General features: G+C 42.7%; 2 protein-coding genes across 3 annotated transcripts in view; one reads left to right on the forward strand and one right to left on the reverse strand.

Annotated features, from left to right (window-relative positions):
* Positions 1-24,415, forward strand: part of LTBR (lymphotoxin beta receptor) — a 244,841-nt gene that overhangs the window by 4,085 nt on the left and 216,341 nt on the right. The window lies entirely within an intron of this gene.
* Positions 11,184-24,415, reverse strand: part of TNFRSF1A (TNF receptor superfamily member 1A) — a 30,523-nt gene continuing 17,291 nt past the window's right edge. Inside the window, exons 3-10 of the mRNA XM_075842983.1 lie at positions 21,576-21,704; positions 19,286-19,432; positions 19,034-19,115; positions 16,815-16,885; positions 15,413-15,556; positions 13,911-13,936; positions 13,202-13,355; positions 11,184-12,667 (exon numbers count right to left, since the gene is read on the reverse strand). Coding sequence (XP_075699098.1) covers positions 12,408-12,667; positions 13,202-13,355; positions 13,911-13,936; positions 15,413-15,556; positions 16,815-16,885; positions 19,034-19,115; positions 19,286-19,432; positions 21,576-21,704 — 1,013 coding nt within the window. The 3' untranslated portion in view covers positions 11,184-12,407. The remainder of the gene's footprint in view (positions 12,668-13,201; positions 13,356-13,910; positions 13,937-15,412; positions 15,557-16,814; positions 16,886-19,033; positions 19,116-19,285; positions 19,433-21,575; positions 21,705-24,415) is intronic.

The raw sequence follows: 24,415 nt of genomic DNA on the forward strand, positions 1-24,415 counted from the left end.
ATGTCCCTGAATAAGTGGATGAAAATGTGGTTTGTTTATGTCTGATGATGTTACAGCATAGGCATCTTTTTAGCTCTCTTTTCTCGTTGTCAAGGAGGTAAAAGGGTTTGGGGAGTCCCATTGTCCAAATCTGCTTGGGGCTAACAGATTTTTAAGTGTAGGAGCTCGGCGAAACGTTAACATGGGTTTTAGGGTATGTTCACACTGGCTATTTTCAGCCGTTTTTGAAGCCGTAAACGTCCCGAAAAACGCCTTAGAAATCGGTAGCAGAACGCCTACAAACATCTGCCCATTGATTTCAATGGAAAATAGTTCTGTTCCGACGGGGCATTTTTTTACGCCTCATTTTCAAATAACGCCATGTAAAAAGACGCCCCGTAAAAAGAAGTGCATGTCACTTCTTGAGCCGTTTTTGGAGCCGTTTTTATTGACTCAATAGAACAGCTCCAAAAATGGCCGTAAAAAGCGCTAGTTTGATTAAAAAACGGCTGAAAATCAGGAGCTGTTTTCCCTTGAAAAAAACCTCTATTTTCAGCCGTATTTTGTTAACCATGTGAACACAGCCTTATTGGGAGCAGTGATTCAAGGGAAGGATCGAGTCATGGTACATGCCAGTGATTGTTAAGGGTACTACGAATTTTCTTATGTGTTACATTGAAAGTAGTTACGAAGTTCAGGCTGTCTCTGGTGGTTATGGGCTTCCCCTGTTTAACTGGATTTATTGGGGGTTTTGGTACTAGACAGTCTTGCTGGGATAAGCATTGAGTTTTTTTTAAAAGCATGGGTTAGTAGCTGTCTAGGGTACCCCTTTTCTCTGAGGCGTTTATTAAGCGTTTTGGATTGGGTTGTAAAATCAGTGTCTTTGGTACAGTTTTTCCGTATTCTCTTAAATTGACTAAAAGGAATGTTTTTAATCCATTTGTGGTAGTGACCGCTTGTAAATTCCAGGTAACTGTATAGACTTTTTTGAGAAAAGAGACTGCAAGTGATGAAGGTGTTGTGCCCGGATGAGATATGAAGGTCTAGGAATTCTATTTGTTTTATTTATAGTACTAGTGAAAGATAGGGCCCAGGTGTTCTCATTTAGGGAATTGCAAAAAAGGAGAGCTTCTTCTAGATCTCCTTTCCATAAGAAGCGGAGAAGAGATCATCAATATATATTTTATAGAGGACTATATGTGGTTTGGCCCAGGTGTGGTTCCAGATGTATTTAAATTCTCCCATGAACAGATTGGCGTAGCTAGGGGCTACCCTTGTCCCCATCGCGGTCCCCCAGATTTGGTGGTAAACTGTACCTTTGAAGCTAAAAACATTGTTTCTTAAAATCCGCTCCATGCTGCTAAGGATAAAATTAGATTGTTGGACCGTCATTTCGGGATCTCTAGCTAGGACTGCCATTAAACTAGATAGACCTAAGTCATGTTTGATATTACTGTAAAGCGCTCCTACGTCAAGGGTGATAAAAATTGTATTGGGGTCATTAGAAATTTGGTTTAGCACATTGATAAATTGGGTAGAGTCTTTGAGAAAACTCTGTAGTTTTGTCACATATTTTTGTAGTTGCAAATCCAGGTAGTGGGACAAACGACAGTTGAGAGAATGTATGCCGGAAATTATTGGTCTGCCGGGAGGATCGAAAAGGGTTTTGTGGGTTTTTGGTAAATGGTAAATAAATGGTGTCTGTACATTGGATGGAGTGAGGTAATTTTTTTAATTTAAAATGGATAAAGAATAGGCTAAATAAATTCATATTTTTTACTTTGTCTACAATTTCAGCCGTGGGGTCATTGAGTTGAGGTGTATAATAATCAGGGTCAGAGATAATTCTCAATGCTTCCGTTTTAATAATCCCCAATATTCTGTATGACCGTGCCCCCTCCTTTATCGGCCGATCGGATAATACCCTTGTTTTTTCGAAGATGTTTTATTGCTAGATGTTCTTTTTTTTTTGTAAGGTTGTCCCTATGTGGAATTTTCAAATCTAGTTGATCTAGATCTCTGGCTACTAGGTGGTGAAAAGTAGATATAAAATTGCCCTGGTTTTCCACGGGATAACATTTTGATGGTGGTATTAAATCAGTATGTCTATATGCATCCATATCTACCACCGCGGGTTCTACAGGATCGGTAGTGGTTGTATCTACGTTCGTCTTTATGGACAATAGTTTGAAATGTCTTATAAGGGTTAATTTCTTGAAAATTTGTGGAGAGCTAGAAAAAACCAGAAACGGTTAGCGGTGGAATTGGGGCAAAAGGAAAGTCTTTTTCGTACTAGCGTGAGTTCCTCAGGTTTGATGTCATATTCAGATAAATCGAATATTGGGATATTTTCGGTGGTTAGCCGGGTTATTCTCTCTTTCTTTTTGCCTCCTCTGTTACCTCGATAGTGTTTTTTCTTTTTAAGCTCCTTTATAGGAAAAAAGTATTTGTCTGCTCTCGTTGGAGCTTGGGATGCAGTGTCAATGGAGGAGGCGGTATAGGGATGGGTTGGTAAGCATGGCCTTTCTCTAAAAAAGGATTGCTGGTCCTACTAGATGTGGTTGTTTCTACATCCTGATTTTCACTAATGGATGATATTAAAGATGTTACCAACGGGACTGAGGCTGTTTGGCTAGCGCCCGTATTGTCAATGAGGATAGGGACAGAGGGGGATGGGGAAAGAGTCAATAAAATATCTACAGATTCTTTGTTGGGAGGTGATTGCATGGAGTTTTCTTCAAGTATGGTGAGGATAGAAAGATCTATCATATCTGTGTGCGAAATAGGTTGAAGTACCTGGGTGTCAGAGATGTCGGTCGTCAGAGATGTCGGTCGTCAGAGATGTCGGTCGTCAGAGATGTCGGTCGTCAGAGATGTCTGGGTGTCAGAGATGTCTGGGTGTCAGAGATGTCTGGGTGTCAGAGATGTCGGTCGTCAGAGGTGTCAGAGATGTCGGTCGTCAGAGATGTCTGGGTGTCAGAGATGTCTGGGTGTCAGAGATGTCTGGGTGTCAGAGATGTCTGGGTGTCAGAGATGTCTGGGTGTCAGAGATGTCTGGGTGTCAGAGATGTCGGTCGTCAGAGATGTCTGGGTGTCAGAGATGTCTGGGTGTCAGAGATGTCTGGGTGTCAGAGATGTCTGGGTGTCAGAGATGTCGGTCGTCAGAGATGTCGGTCGTCAGAGATGTCGGTCGTCAGAGATGTCGGTCGTCAGAGATGTCGGTCGTCAGAGATGTCGGTCGTCAGAGATGTCGGTCGTCAGAGATGTCGGTCGTCAGAGATGTCTGGGTGTCAGAGATGTCGGTCGTCAGAGATGTCTGGGTGTCAGAGATGTCGGTCGTCAGAGATGTTGGTCGTCAGAGATGTCTGGGTGTCAGAGATGTTGGTCGTTGATGAAGCTACTGTATTGGAAGTAATGATCTCTGTGTAATCTTTGTTTGATGTGGATCGCAAAAATCCTTTGTAGGAACTCAAAGGAGGACACTTTCGTTGGGAAGGTGAATCTGGTTTGGTTTTTTCAGCGTCGGGGGCTGATTTGGTTTTGTTTGTATTTACTATTGAGGAAGAATCTATTTCCTGAGGGATATGTCTTTGGGCGAACTGATTTTGGTGTGGGGGAAATCATGGGATTGTGGTACAGTTTGCGTGGTTTATTGAATTTGGGAGAATGATATATATATTTAGTGGCAGATGGTGGATTGGACTGGTGGTGGTCAGAATTTGGCCAAGTTTTTATGTTGTTTTGTAGGTAATCTAGGCGATCGCGGCTATGTTTGATCGCTTTCTTTTCTATTAGGTCCTGTTCTATTTTGATAATCCTATTAGTGATATTGAGATTAATGTGGTGGTAATCTGGATGTTGATTTTATAAATTTGAAGTCTATAAAATTGTTGCTATTAGATCACGGCAGCAGCGTTCACTTTTATGTAGAAGTCTCATGAACATGCCCCATGAACACTCCTCCATATAATTTTCCCAATCATCGGTAAAAGCAAGGTCCTCCTTGAAGGAGGACTCAAATGTCATCCTTAAACCACAGAATTTTTTCATTCAAATAAATGTTCAAAAAAATAATATCAATGTGATGGTATAACTCATTTTTGAGATTGTTCTCAAGTTCATTGAAAATGGTGGACATACATTTGGCATCGTCTTTCGAGTACTCCAAAAGATTATCCACAGTGGTGCAGAAAATGTTACTTGCTGTGTATTGCATAACGAGTCTATCCCTGGATTCCTTCCTATGTTTGAAGTGATCCATTATCCTTACGGACAGTATCAGACGGTTAGTTCTAGAGGGGGGCTTGTCAGGTAGAGTGATCAATCCAAATTGTATACATTTCTGAATGTCAAATGTCGATGTAAGAAGGAATGAGTTCTATTGGCAAAATTTCCGGGAGGTGCCCACAGCTGCAGCCACGTATGGGATCTAAGTGTAGAGCCCAAGCGAGTCCTTGGCAGCAGGACCGCTAAATCGATAACTATATGAAAAAAGATATAAAAAATACACGGCGCACATGGTGCATCATCCCAAAGTTTTGAACGTGTGATATCAGGGAAGAGGAATGGTGCTCACCTGATAGTGTTGTGCTAGAAGCACAACGTCCTTGAATGTGGATTTATATCTGGAGGTCCGCAGCCAGGGATTTTTCCGGTGACCCGTAGGGTTCCGTTAGGTAGGATATATTGAAAATTCAAGACTAAGAAAATCCCACTTCTCGGCGCTGTTCCTCCCCAATGAAGAGTACTTGGCAGGTTAGGCCGGTGAGTGATCACTGGCATTGATCCGTATAAACTCTGGACAATCTGAGCTGTCCTGAGTTTATACGGATCAATGCCAGTGATCACTCACCGGCATAACCTATCCTCAGGATAGTTCATCAAAAGCTGATCAGTCGGGGTCCGACTCCCAGGACCCCCGCCGATCAGCTGTTTTGAAGGGATGCAGTGTTCCTATGAGCGCTGCTTCCCCTTCATTTCTACTTGCTCACTGCGATTTGTCGACACACATTTAGCGGCGATTCACAACTATTGCAGCCTTCTTCTTCCATTCACTTCAATACTGTGAATCGCCGCTAAATGGGTGTCAAAGATTCACAGTGAGCAAGTAGAAAAGAACGGGAAGCAGCGCTCGTACGATTTTCTACCTTCCTGACGCTGGAGATCATTGATCACTATGGTAAGTTCATTTCTTGTTTGCCGTAGATTGTTATAAAATACTTTTATCTGCTATGCCAGGGCTCTGGCTGCTCTACACATATGCCATTCTTGACCGCCTAAGGCCCTACTTGCATCGTTTGTGATGTCCACTTAGTGAGTACACCGGGGATGTTCCTGGTGTACACAATAATCCTATCTATTGGGCTCCATTGGCCTGACATAAACCAATGAGTATCTTTTTGGCCTTCGTCAGGCCGATATGTTGGTATATTACTAAAAATAAAGTATTAAATAATGAAGTAGACAACACTATTCCATACATCAGAATCTGCGCGCTATATGTTTTCTTTTTAGCATGGGAGCCTATAGGTGATTGATGCCACTGTATGGCATCCGTCACAGGCCTTCGCCTGACATATATTCCACCATGAAGAGTTTTCCTAGTGATGTGACGGCACTGCGTGTCCATATATGTCACTGGAGCTTCCCCGGATTTTGGCGGAGATATCAAAAGCACTTAGAGTCCCCTGACTGAGCATCGGGATTCTCATCTGACTCTGGGGGGCTCAGAGCAGGATCGGGCTGAGCTGGTTAATGCGGGATATTGTGCAGATTGTGTTGCAAGTGCTCCCCCGGCAGTATGTATACCATCATGGCTGATATGTAATACGCGGCACATGGGTGCGCTGCCAGGATCTGCAGTAATATTGTCAGCAAGGTACAGATTCGGTCACCGATGAGTAATGCACTGCATATATATACTGTATGTACATACAAACATCTCTTGCTGGCCACTGTACTAGGGAAGGGGGCTGTATGGGCTACGTATCTCACTGTATGCCTATATTTTGGGATACATCGCAGCCTCTCGTCGTATATCTATGACGGAAGAATCACAGCCTGATGTGCACTAGGCCTTAGAATATCAAACTCTCATCCTGAATCGGCAGTACATTTTTGTTGTTGGCCAGCAGACATTGGCTTCTCTACAAGGGTATACAGGATATAGCATTTAACTGTACTCGTTCTGTGAATGGGCACTCCTGCACACCATATCCTATGGACTGACGAGACCATGTGGAGATGTTTGGTCTTCATGCACAGTACCATGATTGGTCAAAGTCAAGGACAACGTATCACCAAAAACACGTCATACCAACTGTAAGGCATGGTGGTGGCGTGGAGGGGTGAGGATTTGGGCTTGTTTTGCAGCCACAGGACCTGGGAAACCTGCAGTCATCAAAGGGGTTTTGGACAATCACTACTTTTTAGACGGGTCCCTTGACAATTAGCTGACCACAAAGTGTCCTCCTTCTCGGACCTCCAGTGATCACCTGTAATCTGTGGGGAAACCTGGCAGTAAGTGCTCAATTTTCTTGCAGCACCACCACAAGATAAATGAAGCATTACACAGTGCCCATTCATATCAACGTGTTGTGTGTGTAATACAGGACAGGACAGGTCCTTCAGAGAGAGAGACGTTCTTTGTAACCGCCCTCCACACTGGGCAAAAGATGAGGATCCTGAACAGAGAAACCCCCCCCCCCCCTACACTATTACCTCATAGGGTGTATGGAAATGGGTTTTCTAAACTGGACAACCCCTTTAACACGATGATAAACTCCACTTTATACTGGAATATATTTGAGACAAATGTGAGGCCATATGCCTAGATGCTCAAGCACACACGCAAAATCTACAGCAAGTTGTTGGAATGGCCAAGTCAAAGTCGATACCTCAACCCCATTGAGATGCATGGCAGGATCTTTTTTTTTTACTACTACATTTTTTATTGAATTGTTTTGGAAAAATAACAAAACCAACAAAGGGAGGATACTCAACATGAGGATCACCCTAGAACCATATAAAGAAAAAATAACACATACATTACAGGGATTCATAAGCATCAATCAAAATATACAAAAGGGCAGCTCTGGTCTACATATAACATCTATGTATAACAGGAGACATCTTTATATAACAGGAGACAGAGCTATACAAGTATACTGACAACCATCAGTGTGTCGACACTATATACAGAATCAAGCAGAAGGGGAAAGTGGAGCTCAGGTCAAATCTGGGACTAAAGCAAATTCTCAAAAGTTTTCCAGGCTCTTTCAAATTTAACGGACGAGAGGGTCTTAGTAGCCCACGACTTCTCCATAAGGTAAGAAAACGGAACCTGATTAACTAATTCCGCCTTAGTCAAAGGATCCGACAACTTCCATTTATGCGCTATCATGAGTCTCGCAGCCAGTATGACATGGGACATAACTATACGCCCATAGGCAGGGAGAAGTTCCACCCCCAGGAAACACAGGGCCCGTCCAGGAGAAGCAGCTATATTAGGTTTCAGGATATTGGAGATGAGCCGGAAAGTGATCAACCAGAGGGAAAAAACAATTGGGCATGTACGTGCCCTTTGCTCCACAACTCCTCCCACAATACTGAGTCAGACATTTTAGCCACACGTACAGGTGTAAGATACCATCGGAAGGCAATTTTCCTACACATCTCCCAATGTATCGAACTCTTAGAAACCCGTCTCACCCAAGCCAAGGCCTTAAACCAATCTGGAAGAGATATATCTAAACCTAGATCGCCATCCCATGTTGACATATACGATAATTTAACATTAGGAGCGGGGGAAGTAAATAAGCCATAAAATAGAGAAATGTCCTTAAAGAGGCTCTGTCACCAGATTTTGCAACCCCTATCTCCTATTGCAGCAGATCGGCGCTGCAATGTAGATAACAGTAACGTTTTTATTTTTAAAAAACAAGCATTTTTGGCCAAGTTATGACCATTTTTGTATTTATGCAAATGAGGCTTGCAAAAGTACAACTGGGCGTGTTGAAAAGTAAAAGTCCAACTGGGCGTGTATTATGTGTGTACATCGGGGCGTTTTTAATACTTTTACTAGCTGGGCGTTCTGACGAGAAGTATCATCCACTTCTCTTCACAACGCCCAGCTTCTGGCAGTGCAGACACAGCGTGTTCTCGAGAGATCACGCTGTGACGTCACTCACAGGTCCTGCATCGTGTCAGACGAGCGAGGACACATCGACACCAGAGGCTACAGTTGATTCTGCAGCAGCATCGGCGTTAGCAGGTAAGTCGATGTAGCTACTTACCTGCAAACGCTGATGCTGCTGCAGAATCAACTGTAGCCTCTGGTGCCGACACGATGCAGGACCTGTGAGTGACGTCACAGCGTGATGTGCCAGAAGCTGGGCGTTCTGAAGAGAAGTGGATGATACTTCTCATCAGAACGCCCAGCTAGTAAAAGTAGTAAACACGCCCCGATGTACGCACATAATACACGCCCAGTTGTACTTTTACTTTTATACACGCCCAGTTGTACTTTTGCAAGCCTCATTTGCATAAATACAAAAATGGCCATAACTTGGCCAAAAATGCTCGTTTTTTAAAAATAAAAACGTTACTGTAATCTACATTGCAGCGCCGATCTGCTGCAATAGCAGATAGGGGCTGCAAAATCTGGTGACAGAGCCTCTTTAAAGAGACTCTGTCACCACATTATAAGTGCCCTGTCTCCTATATAAGGAGATGGGCGCTGTAATGTAGGTGACAGTAATGCTTTTTATTTACAAAAAACGATCTTTTTTCACAATGTTAGGAGCGATTTAAGTTTATGCTAATGAGCTTTCTTAATGCCCAAGTGGGCGTACTTTTACTTTCGACCAAGTGGGCGTTGTACAGAGGAGTGCATGATGCTGACCAATCGGCATCATGTACTCCTCTCCATTCATTTACACTGCACTAGCGATATAGATATATCACTATGTGCAGCCTCATACACAAGCCCTAACATTACTAGTGTCCTGATAATGAATACACATGAAATCCAGCCTGGAGATCATGGAGCTAAACGAGATTTGGTTTCACTTGCCGGAATCTCACAAAAAAAGATTCAGAAGTGTCAGGATTCTGAGTACACATGACGTCCAGGCTGGATTTCATGTGTATTCATTATCAGGACACTAGTAATGTTAGGGCTTGTGTATGAGGCTGCACATAGTGATATAACTATATCGCTAGTGCAGTGTAAATGAATGGAGAGGAGTACATGATGCTGATTGGTCAGCGTCATGCACTCCTCTGTACAACGCCCACTTGGTCGAAAGTAAAAGTACGCCCACTTGGGCATTAAGAAACTCATTAGCATAAACCAAAATCGCTCCTAACGTTGTGAAAAAAGATCGTTTTTTTTAAATAAAAAGCATTACTGTCACCTACATTACAGCGCCGATCTCCTTATATAGGAGACAGGACACTTATAATGTGGTGACAGAGTCTCTTTAACCTTAGGGAGTTTATTAGCGTAAAACAGTATGGCTTGACGTGGGAGAAACGGGCTTGACACATCCACTGAGGAAAGCGCATGTCTGATACAGAGGTACTTATAGAAATCTGTTCCAGGGATACCATAACAAGCGGATAAATCCTGAAATGTTCTAAAGGTAGAGTCGTTATGAAGAATACAAGTACCTAAGAGGCATATCTTTCAATGACCCACCCTCATCCGTTGTGCGGCAGCAAGGCAGATAAGACCACGCTTGAATAGAAGCTTTTATCCCCCACAAAGGGACCCGCGAACGGGCCCCAGAGAAAGAAGCTTTGTTCAAGCCGGCTGTGTGGCAGGATCTTAAGAAAGCTGTGCCATGTTATAAAGACAAACGGGCCAATATTTCTCCAAAACGATGTGCGAGACTGATAATCTCCTATAGCAAACAAGAAAGAAGTATTCGGCACACAAGTTTTGAAGTTGAAAGAATCTTGTTTTTTATTTTTGTTATTATTCCAGTGTCTTAGTTCGGTGCGGCTGACCTATACTAGCGGTCAGCCGCCTTTTCCAAATAGCGCTGTTCCCAGGATAAACCAGTCCCCAGCACGGCCCAGTGCCTGATGAAGGTCTTTCGTGAGCGAAACCTCACACCGCACTAAGCTACTGGCATAATAACAAAAATCAAGATTCTTTCAACTTCAAACTTGTGTGCCGAATACTTCTTTCTAGTTATGATTGGTTTGGGATCCTATTCGTGCACCCATCAAATCTAGTGCGATCTGAACCACTACACATCCTATAGCAAACAGTTAGGCTACGTTGACATGTGTCGGATTTGCATATTGCAAATCTGACGCAAATTCCTACATGATCCACGGCAGAAATCTGAGGCCTTTCCGTCATGGATGTGCAATAGTGCTAATCCTCTGAATCGGTGGTAATAAGTAGCACGTGAAGCATGCGCAAACCTTTGTGTCAAATCCGACATATGTGAAAACTTCCTTCAAGTTATTGTTGCTAAAGGTGGTTCCACATGTTACTGAATTATGGGGTGTACTTATTTTACCACTCGATTATTTTTTTTGGTCACTTTTTGTTGTCATCTGAGGTTATCTCTTGGTTTAGAGAGGTTGGCGAGGACCACGCAACTGTTATTTAGGCCCTGACAAATAAAACCAGAATTTAGGAAGGGTATGCATTCTTCTTTCAACCCCGCTTTTTTCCCACCAGAGAGCATCCTCCGCCAAAAAATCTCAAAATTGACACTTGAAGGCAGACGTCTATGTAATGCAGGAGATCTATGTTAAACCTGCCGACTGGGAATCGTACGATTGCAATTTCAGGTTTAGGCCTCATGCACACGACCGTAGCCATGTGCACGGCCGTGATTTTCGGGTCGGGCAGCGGCGGAGTGTCAGCCGCGAGCCGTCCGCAAATCGCTGCTGTGCGCGTGGCCGCGGCCATTACTTTCAATGAGCCCGGACCGCAGAACACGGGCGTAATGAGTTCTTTCTGCGGTCCGGGCTCCGGGGCCATTCACGGACCATGGAAACCACGGTCGTGTGCATGGCCCCATAGGACTGAATGGGGCCGCAATTCTCCCGTGGATTTTCGGGGGAATTGCGGCCGAAAAAGCACGTTCGTGTGCATGGGGCCTTAGCTCAGGAGTTGTAAAAAATGTCTTCAGGACTCATCTCTTCTTATATTTTGTAGGGCATTTTTGGTTACACCTTCATTAAAAAGCCATTCTATTTGTTTTATTGTGCAACTTGGAGGATTTAACCACATACAAAAATATACAACTTCTTTGCTTTAAAGAAAAAAAAAATTACATATATATATATATACTGCTTTACATTGATATGGGAGTTTTTTACATGGGTTACGAGACAAGTAAGACCAATCTTTAGAGGTCAAAATCCAAGGTAGGCAAAGACTTCCTCCAAATGATCAGATCAGGTCTGGCTGCATCCAGATGTTCAGGAGGAGGTTCCAGTCTTTGCTTATCCAGCAATGTTTTGTAATCTGAGGACTTGTTCATGGAAATTGCAATGACTGGACATTTGGTGGGACCCGGACGAACACTGAAAACGGTACAACAGAGCAATGGTTGCCATCCATGTAGATATGGGTCCAGAAGCTGGAGATTCCGGTCAACGTCAACCCAAGCGTGTTCTTCTTCATGAGATTATCTGATGCTGTATGTCATCATTCATCTATCACCCAGCGGTTTGGATTATTTTGGGTTTCTGTGACCTTTGGGTTTCATACTTGTATGACCCCAATAGAAGTATATCCAGACAACGATACGTATGGGTCAACCATGTGGAACTTGGTGGAACAAGTCATATCCAAATGATCATGTGTAATTAAAAAAGGGGTTATCCAGTTTTTTAAAATTGATGGCCTATGCTTAGAATAGGCTATCAATATAAGATTGGTAGGGGTCCGACTTTTCAGCTGTTTGAAGAGTCTGTGGCGGTCCGGCGAGCGATATGTCTCCATTGCTTACTAGGCACAGCTAAGTACTTTTAGTGGCAGCTGTGCCTGGTAGAACAGCTTAATATAGCTTTGTCCCATTCAAGTAAATACTGTTCACAGCCACTACTAAAAGTATGGAGCCGCAGCCCCATCAAATATCTAATTAGCAAGGGTCCCGAGAGTCGGACCCCATTGATCTAATATTGATGACCTATCCTAAGAATAGACCATCAATATTAAAGAACCAGATTACGCGTTTCATCTAAAAATGTAAGAATTCATTGAGCTTAATATAGTTTCAGACACAAAATTCAAGTTCGATGAGAATTTCGAGATGGGCAGAAGTGAATATTTTAGCTGTAAAAATAGATAACGTATAACTGTGGCCTTCTGTGAGAATGGGAAAAAAAAAAAGCAAAAATAACTGGTTGTTAGAAAGTCCTACGTTAGTACATTGCTACTCAAATCTTTAGAATTGTCACAAACTCTCCTCGATCCTCTCCACGCATCCTCCCAAGTTCATCTCCCTCAACACTTGAAACAGTGAGTTCCTTGTGGCTCCAGATGAACCGGCATTGTTGACCCAAACGGAGAGCATTGCATACTGAGCTTCCTTGTAATGTCTGTAGTCGTGCTCGGATGTCTCAATGACATGGTCAGTGACACCCAAACGGCGGATAAACTCTCTCCAGCTGCCAACGGGAATGCATTTGATGATTTTGTAGAGGACTTCCGGACCTAAAAGCATAGACCAGATAAAAAAAATGACCAAAAATGTAATTGACTTCTATAATTTTTCTACTTCTATCACAAAAAATTCAAGGAGTGGTGAGTACACTGTCCTATAACGGGTTATAATATATATAATTCAATTCATGACCCCAGTGCCACAAGATAGTAAAAAAAAAAAAAATCACACTATAATACAATTTCCAAAAATGTGTCTATATTCAAAGCACAACCATTATTTCTGTAGACTACTTTTGGTTGATTGTCTTTCAGGTCTGACTTTTTTTGAAAGGTCCAGACGTCTTTCCCATCTACCTTCTCTCTGGAAATCGACATAATCAATTCATAGCACTGGTTCAGTCCTCTTTCTGGTCCACCCTCTACATGAAAATCTTCCTCGTAGCTTTGGACCAACCTTTTTTCCAGTCCATTGTCTACCTGGAATTTATTTTAGTTGACCTTTCCTGACACTACCTAAATCTAACGAAGATTATGATTGACCAAGACACCTCCTACTATGTAGACACTTATACCATTACTCACAGTTTAGGCATGGTGTCTGGGTCTGTAATGTGATGTCCGGCAATGGAAGTGTGGAATTTCGAGCTTTATTTTGTTGAAGTACCAATTCTTCTGCAACATAAATTGAGTGTCCTGGGAGAGGATCTAATTTACACGTTGACCCTGAGCTCTCCATCTAAAAAAGGAGTAAAAATTATTTTTTCGTTAAGTTTGAATTTTTTTAAACCTTACAGACCCAGTTTATGAGATATGATGAGATTAGTAAAAGTCTATATGGACTACATGGCCAAAAGTGTGTGGACCCATGAACATATCATATGGGTTTGGCTTCCACTCGGTACTATATACACGCTACAAAATTTGGGTCCTCCAGAGCATTAGAGTGATTGGACAGCCATCAATGGGGTATCGATGACATAGAGAGGGGGCTCCCTTTGCTAGCCCAAACAACTTAGATGCCTGGTCGTTATTGACCTCGGTATCTGAGGGGTACATGGCCGTGAGAGCAGAATGTCAGCTGTATAATACAGAAGGCACCGGCAAGTGATGGTGTCAGCACAGCTCCTATTCCCGCACCATTACTTTAACTTAATAGTACGGCAGTTCGTGGAAACGGCGCGTGAACCGTGAAGTACTATTACATCACAGGTCAGAAAGGGGTTAATGTCCATTGTTTCAAATGTTCCCACTTCTTATAAGCCTATTAAAGGGACAAACATGTTCTACGTACCAGGGGAGTGCTCAGTTGGCTGCTTCCTACAAAAAACCAAAAAATTCAAATAAGTAAAAACAAGTCATAAAACATGCACATGTATGTGTGTGTGTGTATATATATATATGTGTAAAATCGTATCTGTCATTGGCTATACGTATGTATAAGATGCCCACTAGCTGGAGTTTAGGGGCTAAGAACAGGGCTGAGCTGCAATACGATTAAAATAGAGGTCCCCAACATTTTGTAGGTCGCGATTCACATTAAATATAAAACGGGGAATAAACATATTAAACATATGACCTAGTGATATGATTTTGACCCTAGCACCAAGTTCTATTCCTTCTATGACAGCCCGTGGCAATAGAAAACAATGGTATCTGCTGCTGCCATCAGTTGGGGAGCCACCAGCAGGGATCCCGAGAGCCACATGTGACTCCTGAGCCATAGGTTGGGGATAGGGTCCGGTGATTATGACCAAAATAAAAATCCCGATTAATTTAACATGTACGGTAACTTTGCTTACGATTAATGAACGAATAGTTAGACCCCCTTTGCATGCCACGCCCACATTTGCATGCTACACCATTGAATTTATATTTATCTCCAGAGCCTGCTGTATACTGCTGTATGTAATGTACCCCCAGACACTGCCCCAACACAGTATATTGCCCCCAAAGTACTCCCCACAAAGTATAATGCCCCATATCTAGCCCCACACTCTATAATGCCCCTATAGCTGCCTTCCACACAGTATAACACCCCCCATAACTTCCCACACAGTATAATACCCCCATAACTGCCCCATAGCTGCCCTCCACACAGTATAATGTCCCCATAGCAGCCCCCATGCTGTATAATGTCCCACAGCTGTCCCCACACTGCCCCAATAGTGCCTAATAAAATACATACTCACCTAACCCCGTTCCAACAGCGAGTGGAGGAGCTCCCTCTGCTCTTCCGGTCTGTGTGGGTCGGTGCAGACCGACGCGATGACATCACTGCCTCGCGCCTGTCTGCGTCGAGCCGTGGGTGTCCGGCGATACATAGTGAATGGTAGAGCAGGGACCTTACAGCTCCCTGCTCTACCGTTGGATTCAACTGTATCTGTGTCCTGAGGATGCAGATACTTTTGAAATCGGGGAAAAAATACCTACAAAAACAAAATGTGCAAGATGACGTCGCTTAATTGTGCTGAATTTCGTTTTTTTCCCGATTAATTGCCCAGCCCTAGTTGGGGAACACTCCATTAAAGGAACACTGTGTTATGTCTAGTGCTGGATCTGAAGGGGTGGAGCATGACACAGGGATTCTCTCTATGTTGTTCTTTGAATGCCTGTGTCATGCTCCACCCCCTCAGTCCTGTACTAGACATAACTCAGTGTTATCAGTTTTGACTGGAGTGTTAGGCCTCATAGGCGGCCGAATTCCTCACCCACATGTCTCATTTCTATGAAGATTTCTGCGCTTATCAAGACGGCCCGCTTCTGAACTTCACCCCTACATTTAATATACTGTACCTGATGTGTCAACTGTGGGGAGAGGGCTCTTTGTCTGGAAAGTGGACGAGAACTTCTGCCAATTCTTGACAATCAATGTAGTCACTAAAGCCAGCATACTAGCACCAAGTAAACTCGCTACGATAACTGGAACAAAGTTTATTTCTGAAATATACAAATATTTGGGTTTAATATTTATTGTAAAATAAAAGCGGTTATTTTTGGTTCCATGTAAATAGCAAAAATAGGAATCTGTACACACTTCTCACAGCTGAGAGTTTGCTACAATTGTATCCACTGTGTGCTAAACAGTCTGTACTGCAGACTGATACGTTGTAGAAAGAGATTATTATTGAAGCTGTTGTAGTTGGCGCACAAAGGATTGACTAGACTGGGTGCAATTGTAGCAAACCCTCAGCAGTGAGAAATATTAAAAGGTAACTCATAGTGACATGTCAGATGTTTTGATCAGCGGGGGACTGAGCGCTGAGACCCCCACCGATCGCTAAAACGAAGCGGCAGAAGCGCTCGGGTGAGATCATCTTTTCTCGGAAAGCCGAGCAATTGGTGTACGAGCTCAATAGAAAGTCTTTGGGCCCGTTCACCGCTGCATCGGCTTTCCAAGAATAACTGATCAGAAACTAAGCGGCTCAGCTGTCACCCGAGCGCCTCTGCCGCTTCGTTTGAGCGATCGGTGGGGGTCTCAATACTCAGACCGCCACCGATCAAAACTTCTGACATGTCACTTTGATATGTCAGAAGTTTTTGGATAGTTCAGTTACAGATTAAAGGGTATCGGTTTTAGCCTTTGGATGGAAACAAGATTGTTTCATTATGAGAAATTACAATTCGCGCTCATTCAAACTTCCGTATATTGAATATGTATTGATTGAGTCTTTTCATTCAAAAAAAATGGCGCCAATACATTTAAAAAAAATTATTCACATTTTTGTTTTTTCTGCATTTTTTTTTTTTAATACGCACTATATTCCAGCAGATACGTACGTGCCGGTACCGGTTTCAGCCCATAGAAGACAATAGGTTGATTTTAAAACGCGTGTTCATTTTTTGAATACTTCCCATGTGCGTAATTGTTCAATTTTTTTTTACATCTGTATTTCGGCCACATTACAAAAACAGGAAAAAAAAAACAAAAAAACAATCCAAATAGTTAATCCTTCAAGAAAAAAAATGGAACAAATACGGATACAATGTGGAAACAAAAATGGAACAAAGTGTAAAAGAAAAATAATCCGTATTGTCCATCCGTAATTGATCGGTATTTTCACAATGCAAGTCCTTAATATATTAGTAGAATAGCGTAAGTGAACTCGCATGCTGGGAGTTGTAGTTTGGCAAGAAGCTGGAGAGCCGCAGGTTGGAGATGACTGCACATGTTTTAGCGACCGTCATTCACACTTACCTTCTGGCTTTTCAACTGGCAGCTGCGGCGGCTGCGGGCAGTGATTTCTACAGTCATCTGTATCGTTACACCTAAAAAAAATAATTCATCGTTACCTGATGTGATAAAAACACCACAATTCCCATAAATGCTCCTGAGACATAAACCAACTCTTGTGTATCACTTGAGGTTTGTAAAACCCTGATAATTAAGAACGGTCACAATCCCCCCCCCCCCCGGGCAGCTGTAAATGTGCACATCCGAATTGCGGATGGAAAATACGCAGCAGAATACAGTAGCGGCAAAGTGGCCGAGACTTAACCCCTTTAGTGACCGGCCTATTTCAGGCCCTAATGACCAAGCTATTTTTTTTTTTTTTCGTTTTTCTATAGTCGCATTCCTGTTTTATTTTTTCCGTCTACATAGCTCTATGAAGACTTGTTTTTTTGGGGGATTAGTTGTACTTTTTAGTGGGGTACATATCATTTTTTGATTAACTTTTATAAACTTTTTGTTGGGGCGAATAGAAAAAAACCTGAAATTCCGCCATTGTTCTATGCATTTTAAATTTGACGCCGTTACCTTTATTCTATGGGTCGGTACGATTACGGCGATACCACGTACGTAGAGGTTTTTTTATGTTTTACGACTTTCGCACAATAAAAACCCTTTTGAACTAAAATTATTTGTTTTTGCATCGTCGCTTTCCAAGAGCCGTAACTTTTTTATTTTTCCATCAATGTAGTGATTTTTTGGCTTGGTTTTTTCCGGGACAAGACGTAGTTTGGATTGGTACTGTATTGGGGTACATGGGACTTATTGATTAACTTTTATTATGACTTTTTTGGGGGCAATGGAAAAAAATAGCAATTTCGCCATGGTTTTTTAGTAGTTTGTTTTACGGTGTTCACCTTGCAGTTTAAATTACATAATAACTTAATTGTTTGAGTCATTACGGTCGCGGCGATACCCTATATGTGTACTTTTATTTATTTTTTTACACTTTTACTAAATAAAACCACTTTTTATGGGGGAAAAATGTATTATTTATATTTTTACTGGAATTTTTATTAATAATTTTTATTTCACATTACTTACTTATTTATTTAGTCCCACTAGGGGACTTTACTATGTGATCTTCAGATCGCTGCTATAATGCTCTGGTATATTTCGTATACCAGAGCACTATTGCCTGTCAGTGTAAATCTGACAGGCAATCTATTAGGACGTTCCTCCGGCGCGTCCTAACAGGCATATGTCCAGGGCAGACCTGGGGGCTTTTATCAAGCCCCCGGCTGCCATGACACCCCATTAGAGGCCCGCGATTGCTTTTGCGGGCCGCTGATGGGTGAGAGAGGGAGCTCCCTTGCTCTGTAAACAAGTTAAATGCAGCGGTCGCTATTGAACGCAGCATTTAACGCGTTAACCGGCCGCGATCAGACAGCCAAGCCCCGGCTCCAGTCTGCACAGGACACCTGTGCAGGGCTTAGACTGGGCCGCCGTGAAAAGGCGTATCGGTGGTCACTGAGGGGTTAACAAATGTCATCCACACGCTGCGTAAAATTTCTGACCAGAAATTGAACTGTGGTGCATATTTTTCGGACCGCAGCATGTTAATTCCTGCTGCGGAAAGTGGACAGGATTGCTGCGTTTTTCAGAGGAGATGTCACCATCTCCCAACATTGAGAAAAACACCGCAAAATACGCACCATTTTCTACAGTAAAAACCGCAGGTAATGGTGCGTTTTTCCCCGCATTGGAATGTCTGCTTTTTTCAACGGAATTGCTGCAGAATTTTTTTTGCAGCAATTCAGTTAAGCGTGGACAAGCCCTAACGTTGAAAACCTTCCTATTGTAGTACCTCTTACTGTCACTAGGAGGCGATATAAGTCTAATATTAGTATAGAATAGTCCTAGTAGACTAAGCCCTGTTCACACTTGCATCCGTTCTTTTCACGCAGGTTTCCATTGCTTTTTGACTGTCAAAAACACGTAACGTGCTGCAGTATTATATTTAGTAAAAAAAAGCCTATATCTGACATAATAATATTGAACCCATTAAAAGTCATTGAAGTAAAAGTAAAGATCATTATGGATCATTTAAATGCATTGTAATAGATTTGTCATGGATCCTATAAAAATTCAAGTAATGAGTCCGTGTGAACAGAGCGTAAAGATTTTTTTTTAGGATATTTTTTATTTCTTTTTTTAACCACGGGCCTTCTTATTATTATACTTACTCTTTACATGAGCGACATTTTCCAGTAGAGTCAAGATAAAAGTCGAAGAAGCATCTACACAAGGTGTTGTGGTCTGCTGTACCTGAAATCATTCAGAAACCGTGTTAAAATTCCTTTAAACCGGCCTCTGATAATCCAAAATAACTCTATCCTTGTTAATAGAGAACACAACAAACATATTTCTATCCAACCAACAGCGGAAATAAAAGTGTTGCAGGGGAGTAAATAGAAAATTAGGGGGTAAAAACTTACATGGGTAGTGTGGAGTCCCATTCTCGCATTTGCTGCACTGCAGACAAGTGAATTTCCGTTCGTTACTAGACTTGTACTGACCAGCAGGACATCCACATACAGTATCATTTATCGTAGTGCAGGATCTCAATGTAATTTGGCCAAATTCTGAAAGAAGCGCAAATCTAGTGATATATTTCATTATATTAAGCCTATGTATAATAACCTATATAGGCAACTGTTGAGATCTACCAAAAGTAACAGGTTTTATAACAAGACAGGTATCAGCTCTCCTGTGTGGTGTAGTATAGAGGATCTGTCAGCTCTCCTGTGTGGTGTAGTATAGAGGATCTGTCAGCTCTCCTGTGTGGTGTAGTATAGAGGAGCTGTCAGTTCTCCTGTGTGGTGTAGTATAGAGGATCTGTCAGCTCTCCTGTGTGGTGTAGTATAGAGGATCTGTCAGCTCTCCTGTGTGGTGTAGTATAGAGGATCTGTCAGCTCTCCTGTGTGGTGTAGTATAGAAGAGCTGTCAGTTCTCCTGTGTGGTGTAGTATAGAGGATCTGTCAGCTCTCCTGTGTGGTGTAGTATAGAGGAGCTGTCAGCTCTCCTGTGTGGTGTAGTATAGAGGATCTGTCAGCTCTCCTGTGTGGTGTAGTATAGAGGAGCTGTCAGCTCTCCTGTGTGATGTAGTATAGAGGATCTGTCAGCTCTCCTGTGTGGTGTAGTATAGAGGATCTGTCAGCTCTCCTGTGTGGTGTAGTATAGAGGAGCGTTCAGCTCTCCTGTGTGGTGTAGTATAGAGGAGCTGTCAGCTCTCCTGTGTGGTGTAGTATAGGGGAGCGGTCAGCTCTCCTGTGTGGTGTAGTATAGAGGATCTGTCAGCTCTCCTGTGTGGTGTAGTATAGAGGAGCTGTCAGCTCTCCTTTGGTGTAGTATAGAGGATCTGCCAGCTCTCCTGTGTGGTGTAGTATAGAGGATCCGTCAGCTCTCCTGTGTGGTGTAGTATAGAGGATCTGTCAGCTCCCCTGTGTGGTGTAGTATAGAGGATCTGTCGGCTCTCCTGTGTGGTGCAGTATAGAGGACATGTCAGCTCTCCTGTGTGGTGTAGTATAGAGGAGCTGTCAGCTCTCCTGTGTGGTGTAGTATAGAGGATTTGTCAGCTCTCCTGTGTAGTGTAGTATAGAGGAGCTGTCAGCTCTCCTGTGTGGTGTAGTATAGAGGAGCTGTCAGCTCTCCTGTGTGGTGTAGTATAGAGGAGCGGTCAGCTCTCCTGTGTGATGTAGTATAGAGGATCTTTCAGCTCTCCTGTGTGGTGTAGTGTAGAGGAGCTGTCAGCTCTCCTGTGTGGTGTAGTATAGAGGATCTGTCGGCTCCCCTGTGTGGTGTAGTATAGAGGATCTGTCGGCTCTCCTGTGTGGTGTAGTATAGAGGATCTGTCGGCTCTCCTGTGTGGTGTAGTATAGAGGATCTGTCAGCTCTCCTGTGTGGTGTAGTATAGAGGAGCTGTCAGCTCTCCTGTGTGGTGTAGTATAGAGGAGCTGTCAGCTCTCCTGTGTGGTGTAGTATAGAGGAGCTGTCAGCTCTCCTGTGTGGTGTAGTATAGAGGATCTGTCAGCTCTCCTGTGTGGTGTAGTATAGAGGATCTGTCAGCTCTCCTGTGTGGTGTAGTATAGAGGAGCTGTCAGTTCTCCTGTGTGGTGTAATATAGAGGATCTGTCAGCTCTCCTGTGTGGTGTAGTATAGACGAGCTGTCCGTTCTCCTGTGTGGTGTAGTATAGAGGATCTGTCAGCTCTGCTGTGTGGTGTAGTATAGAGGATCTGTCAGCTCTCCTGTGTGGTGTAGTATAGAGGATCTGTCAGCTTTCCTGTGTGATGTAGTAAAGAGCAGCTTTTTAACTCATCTGACATGTCTAATTTAGTAAAATCTCGCAATCCCCATAAAAGAACAATGCTGGAGCATCTTTTTATTTTTTGGAATGCTGCATTAAGACGTTTCTCTGTTATTCCTCCTGGAAATGTATGAATACATTGAAAATCATGTGTTACCCTTGTGAATAAGTTGTGTCCCTACACACTCTTCCATATTAAGCACAGGCTGGACAGTGCCTGAGGACACTTAGAAGAGAATGACTTGCGGGCATCACAAGTACCCCCTAGACCTGCGGCTTACACTCCTTGGGGTACACAGACCACAGAACAAGACACTATGTATTACAGATGGAGTGGTGGCAGATAGTTTTTGGACCACCCAGGGCTGGTGTTCGTTCTAGTCCACCACCATGAAGGAGAAATGGGAGCAGCTGTACTCACGGGTTAAGCAGTCTGCACACTGTAAGCAGGATTTAGAGCCACTTGGACTCTTTCTATAGTAGTCCTTTTCACAAGGTTCACATATACTTTTCATTCCTTCTCCAGAACAATCAGAGACCACCATAAAACCTGTAGAGACAGACGAAACTCTGTTATATGTCACATAATGCAAACCTGATACAATATTCTACACCAATGGACTTCTATAACCCGGTTACTGGGAATCTATTATTATCCGCACTTATATCCGGTGCGTGAATCATCTCCCTCTCTGACTTGGCTTGTTCCTTATGACATTCCGGTGCCTTCAGGGCAATTACAATTAGGAATATTCAGCTGCTCGGTTAAAGGGGTGTTCCCATCATAGACATACCATAAATGTCTGATCCCCCACCTCTGGGACTCAAACCTATGTTGAGAACAGGGGTACCCAGACCCCCCTCCAACCTGGTGACTCGGCTGCAGCATCCACGCTGAAAATGAATGTAGAGGTTGTCGTGCATGTACGCAGCTCCCTCTATTAATTTCTATGGGAGTTACAGAAATCGACTAGCATGCTCGCGCGCATGCGCTGCTACTTCTTCATCCGTCCTCTGCCTGGATGTGGTAGCCGGTAGCCGACCTCACCAGACCGAAGGGGATTTTGAGGACGTCCCATTCTTAACAAAGGTGCCGGTCTCAGAGGTGATATCCGCACCTATCAGACATTTATGGTATATTCTGTAGCTGGAGTTGGGAATACCCCTTTAGGCTTCCCCTTCGATTAACTATGGCCCTATGGTAACTAAATGTTAATTTCTGCATCTCAATAATATATTTCATTACCATTTTTTTTCCACTTTAGTTTTCATGTTTTTTGGGAAACTGCCAATAAACTGCTGTTGGCGGATCTGTTGTTATATGTCTATATTTAGTATTTTATTGTACTGCTATGAATGAACTGTTGGTGAGATTCTCTTATTGGTACATTAATCCTCCAGCAGCTCCTCTCATGAACACATAAATACCTAGTAGACGTATTGGAGAATTTATATGTGGATGTTTTATTACATTTCTTTGGTTGTTTTCATTAGTAAACAAGTTCCGTCAACAGCAGCAAATATTCAAAGATGAAAGGTCACGTTACAATACAAAAGTAACACAACGCTACTTAGGTTATATTGTGACTAATAGGATGCAATGTCTGCACGTAGAGGCGTTGACATAACGTGACCCTCCAATTTTAACAGACTTCAGATATGTCATGGAGTAGGGGTCCCTGATTGGCAAAATGAGGGGGCCCTAGAGCTAATTTAAAGTGATTGTCTATACCAACTTTAATTATTATTATTTTTTACCTAACTATGTTCAACATTTTGTGCTGATTCATTTCATATTATATCTTTTATATACAGTGCTCCGAATCCACTGCAAAGACATAGAATGAAAAGATAACATTCTGGCTGTTTGTAGCCACCACTAGGGGGAGCTTAGATGCTTACTGCATACTGTCCTATTATAGAGATCAGTGTATAAACAGTATGCATTAACTCCCAATCTCCTCCTAGTGGTGAATGGAGTTGACTGACTCATGAGTTAAACTCATTCTCAGCTGATTGCATGTTGTATGTTCTGTAATCCTCCATATTCGAAGGCTCAACCTAGTAGGTGAAATAGGCGTAATCGGGGATAATTATATTTCCGAGCTCTATTCACAACCGGAAAATGTCACATTACCAGTATATCCTGTGGTATTATTAACATACATATTTCTTTAAAGGTTTCCCCATCCAAACGTTTAATTCCTCTATCACAATTAGGGGTGTAGCTATAAGGGATGAAGAGGTAGCAGTCACAACCGGTCCCTGGTGCCTGAGTGTGCCCAAAAGCCTCTTTGTCACATAACACACCAGTTTTATAAATGGCACATGGTAGGTGGGGGCCTTATAATACATTTCTATTGGGGGCCTGGAGCTTCAAGTTACGCCTCTGCCCTGAACCCTGCAATTTTTTTGTCTGATCAGATTAGTTGTAGTTGTTTTTTGTAGCAGTCTCCTGCTTCAATTTTCTAGGATGGGAAGTAACTATCTTTAGAACTACTATTGTCAGCCATATTAGCACTCACAGGGCTGATTTTCTGTCACCCAGTCACCTAGAGGCTCCTCCCCCTCCCTCTCTCAGTAACTGTAAGAGATCCCTGCCACTGTACAGAGATCGAACAGATTAAACAATGTAATGGCCAGACAAGTTGAAAAATAAGAGATGATGGCATAGTAGTTCAATGGTGACATAAATGAGGAAGGAAGTAGCTAACTTCTCCTTCTATTTTTCTTTCAATAGAAATGAATGGTTAGACATGGTATTTTTAGAAATGTCATAGCTCTATTCTACATCCTGAGATATAGAGTCTGAATTGTGCTTGTTCTACTTTTAATCTGGATGTCCTGTGTGTAATCTCCAGCCTGAAATAACTGATAACAGGGAACAGGGGCTAACAACATCTTAAATTGCTCATCAAATAGACAGAAGAAAAGTATATTATTCCCACCCATCCTATGGCTCAAAATAAATGAGTCTACATAAGGGGAGGAGTCAGCGCTTGAGCCTTTTCTGAGCTTATGATTGGCTGAGATGGTTAAGGCTCATTCATTAATGCATTGAGAAACTTTAGGTTCCTGATCAGAGAAAAAGAGGGACGCAAGCAAGGACGCAAAATTAGGGGCCCCTGTAGATGCTTCTTATTGTTTAAGGGGGCATTCTTTAATATAATACATAGAGCCCTAAGATGTCTGTCCAATGATGGAGATTTATCATCAGAAACTCTACCTCGAGCTGTAGGAGTTTCGAACCAACCCACCAGC

This window comes from Rhinoderma darwinii, chromosome 11, assembly GCF_050947455.1.
Source record: "Rhinoderma darwinii isolate aRhiDar2 chromosome 11, aRhiDar2.hap1, whole genome shotgun sequence".
NCBI lineage: Eukaryota > Metazoa > Chordata > Amphibia > Anura > Rhinodermatidae > Rhinoderma > Rhinoderma darwinii.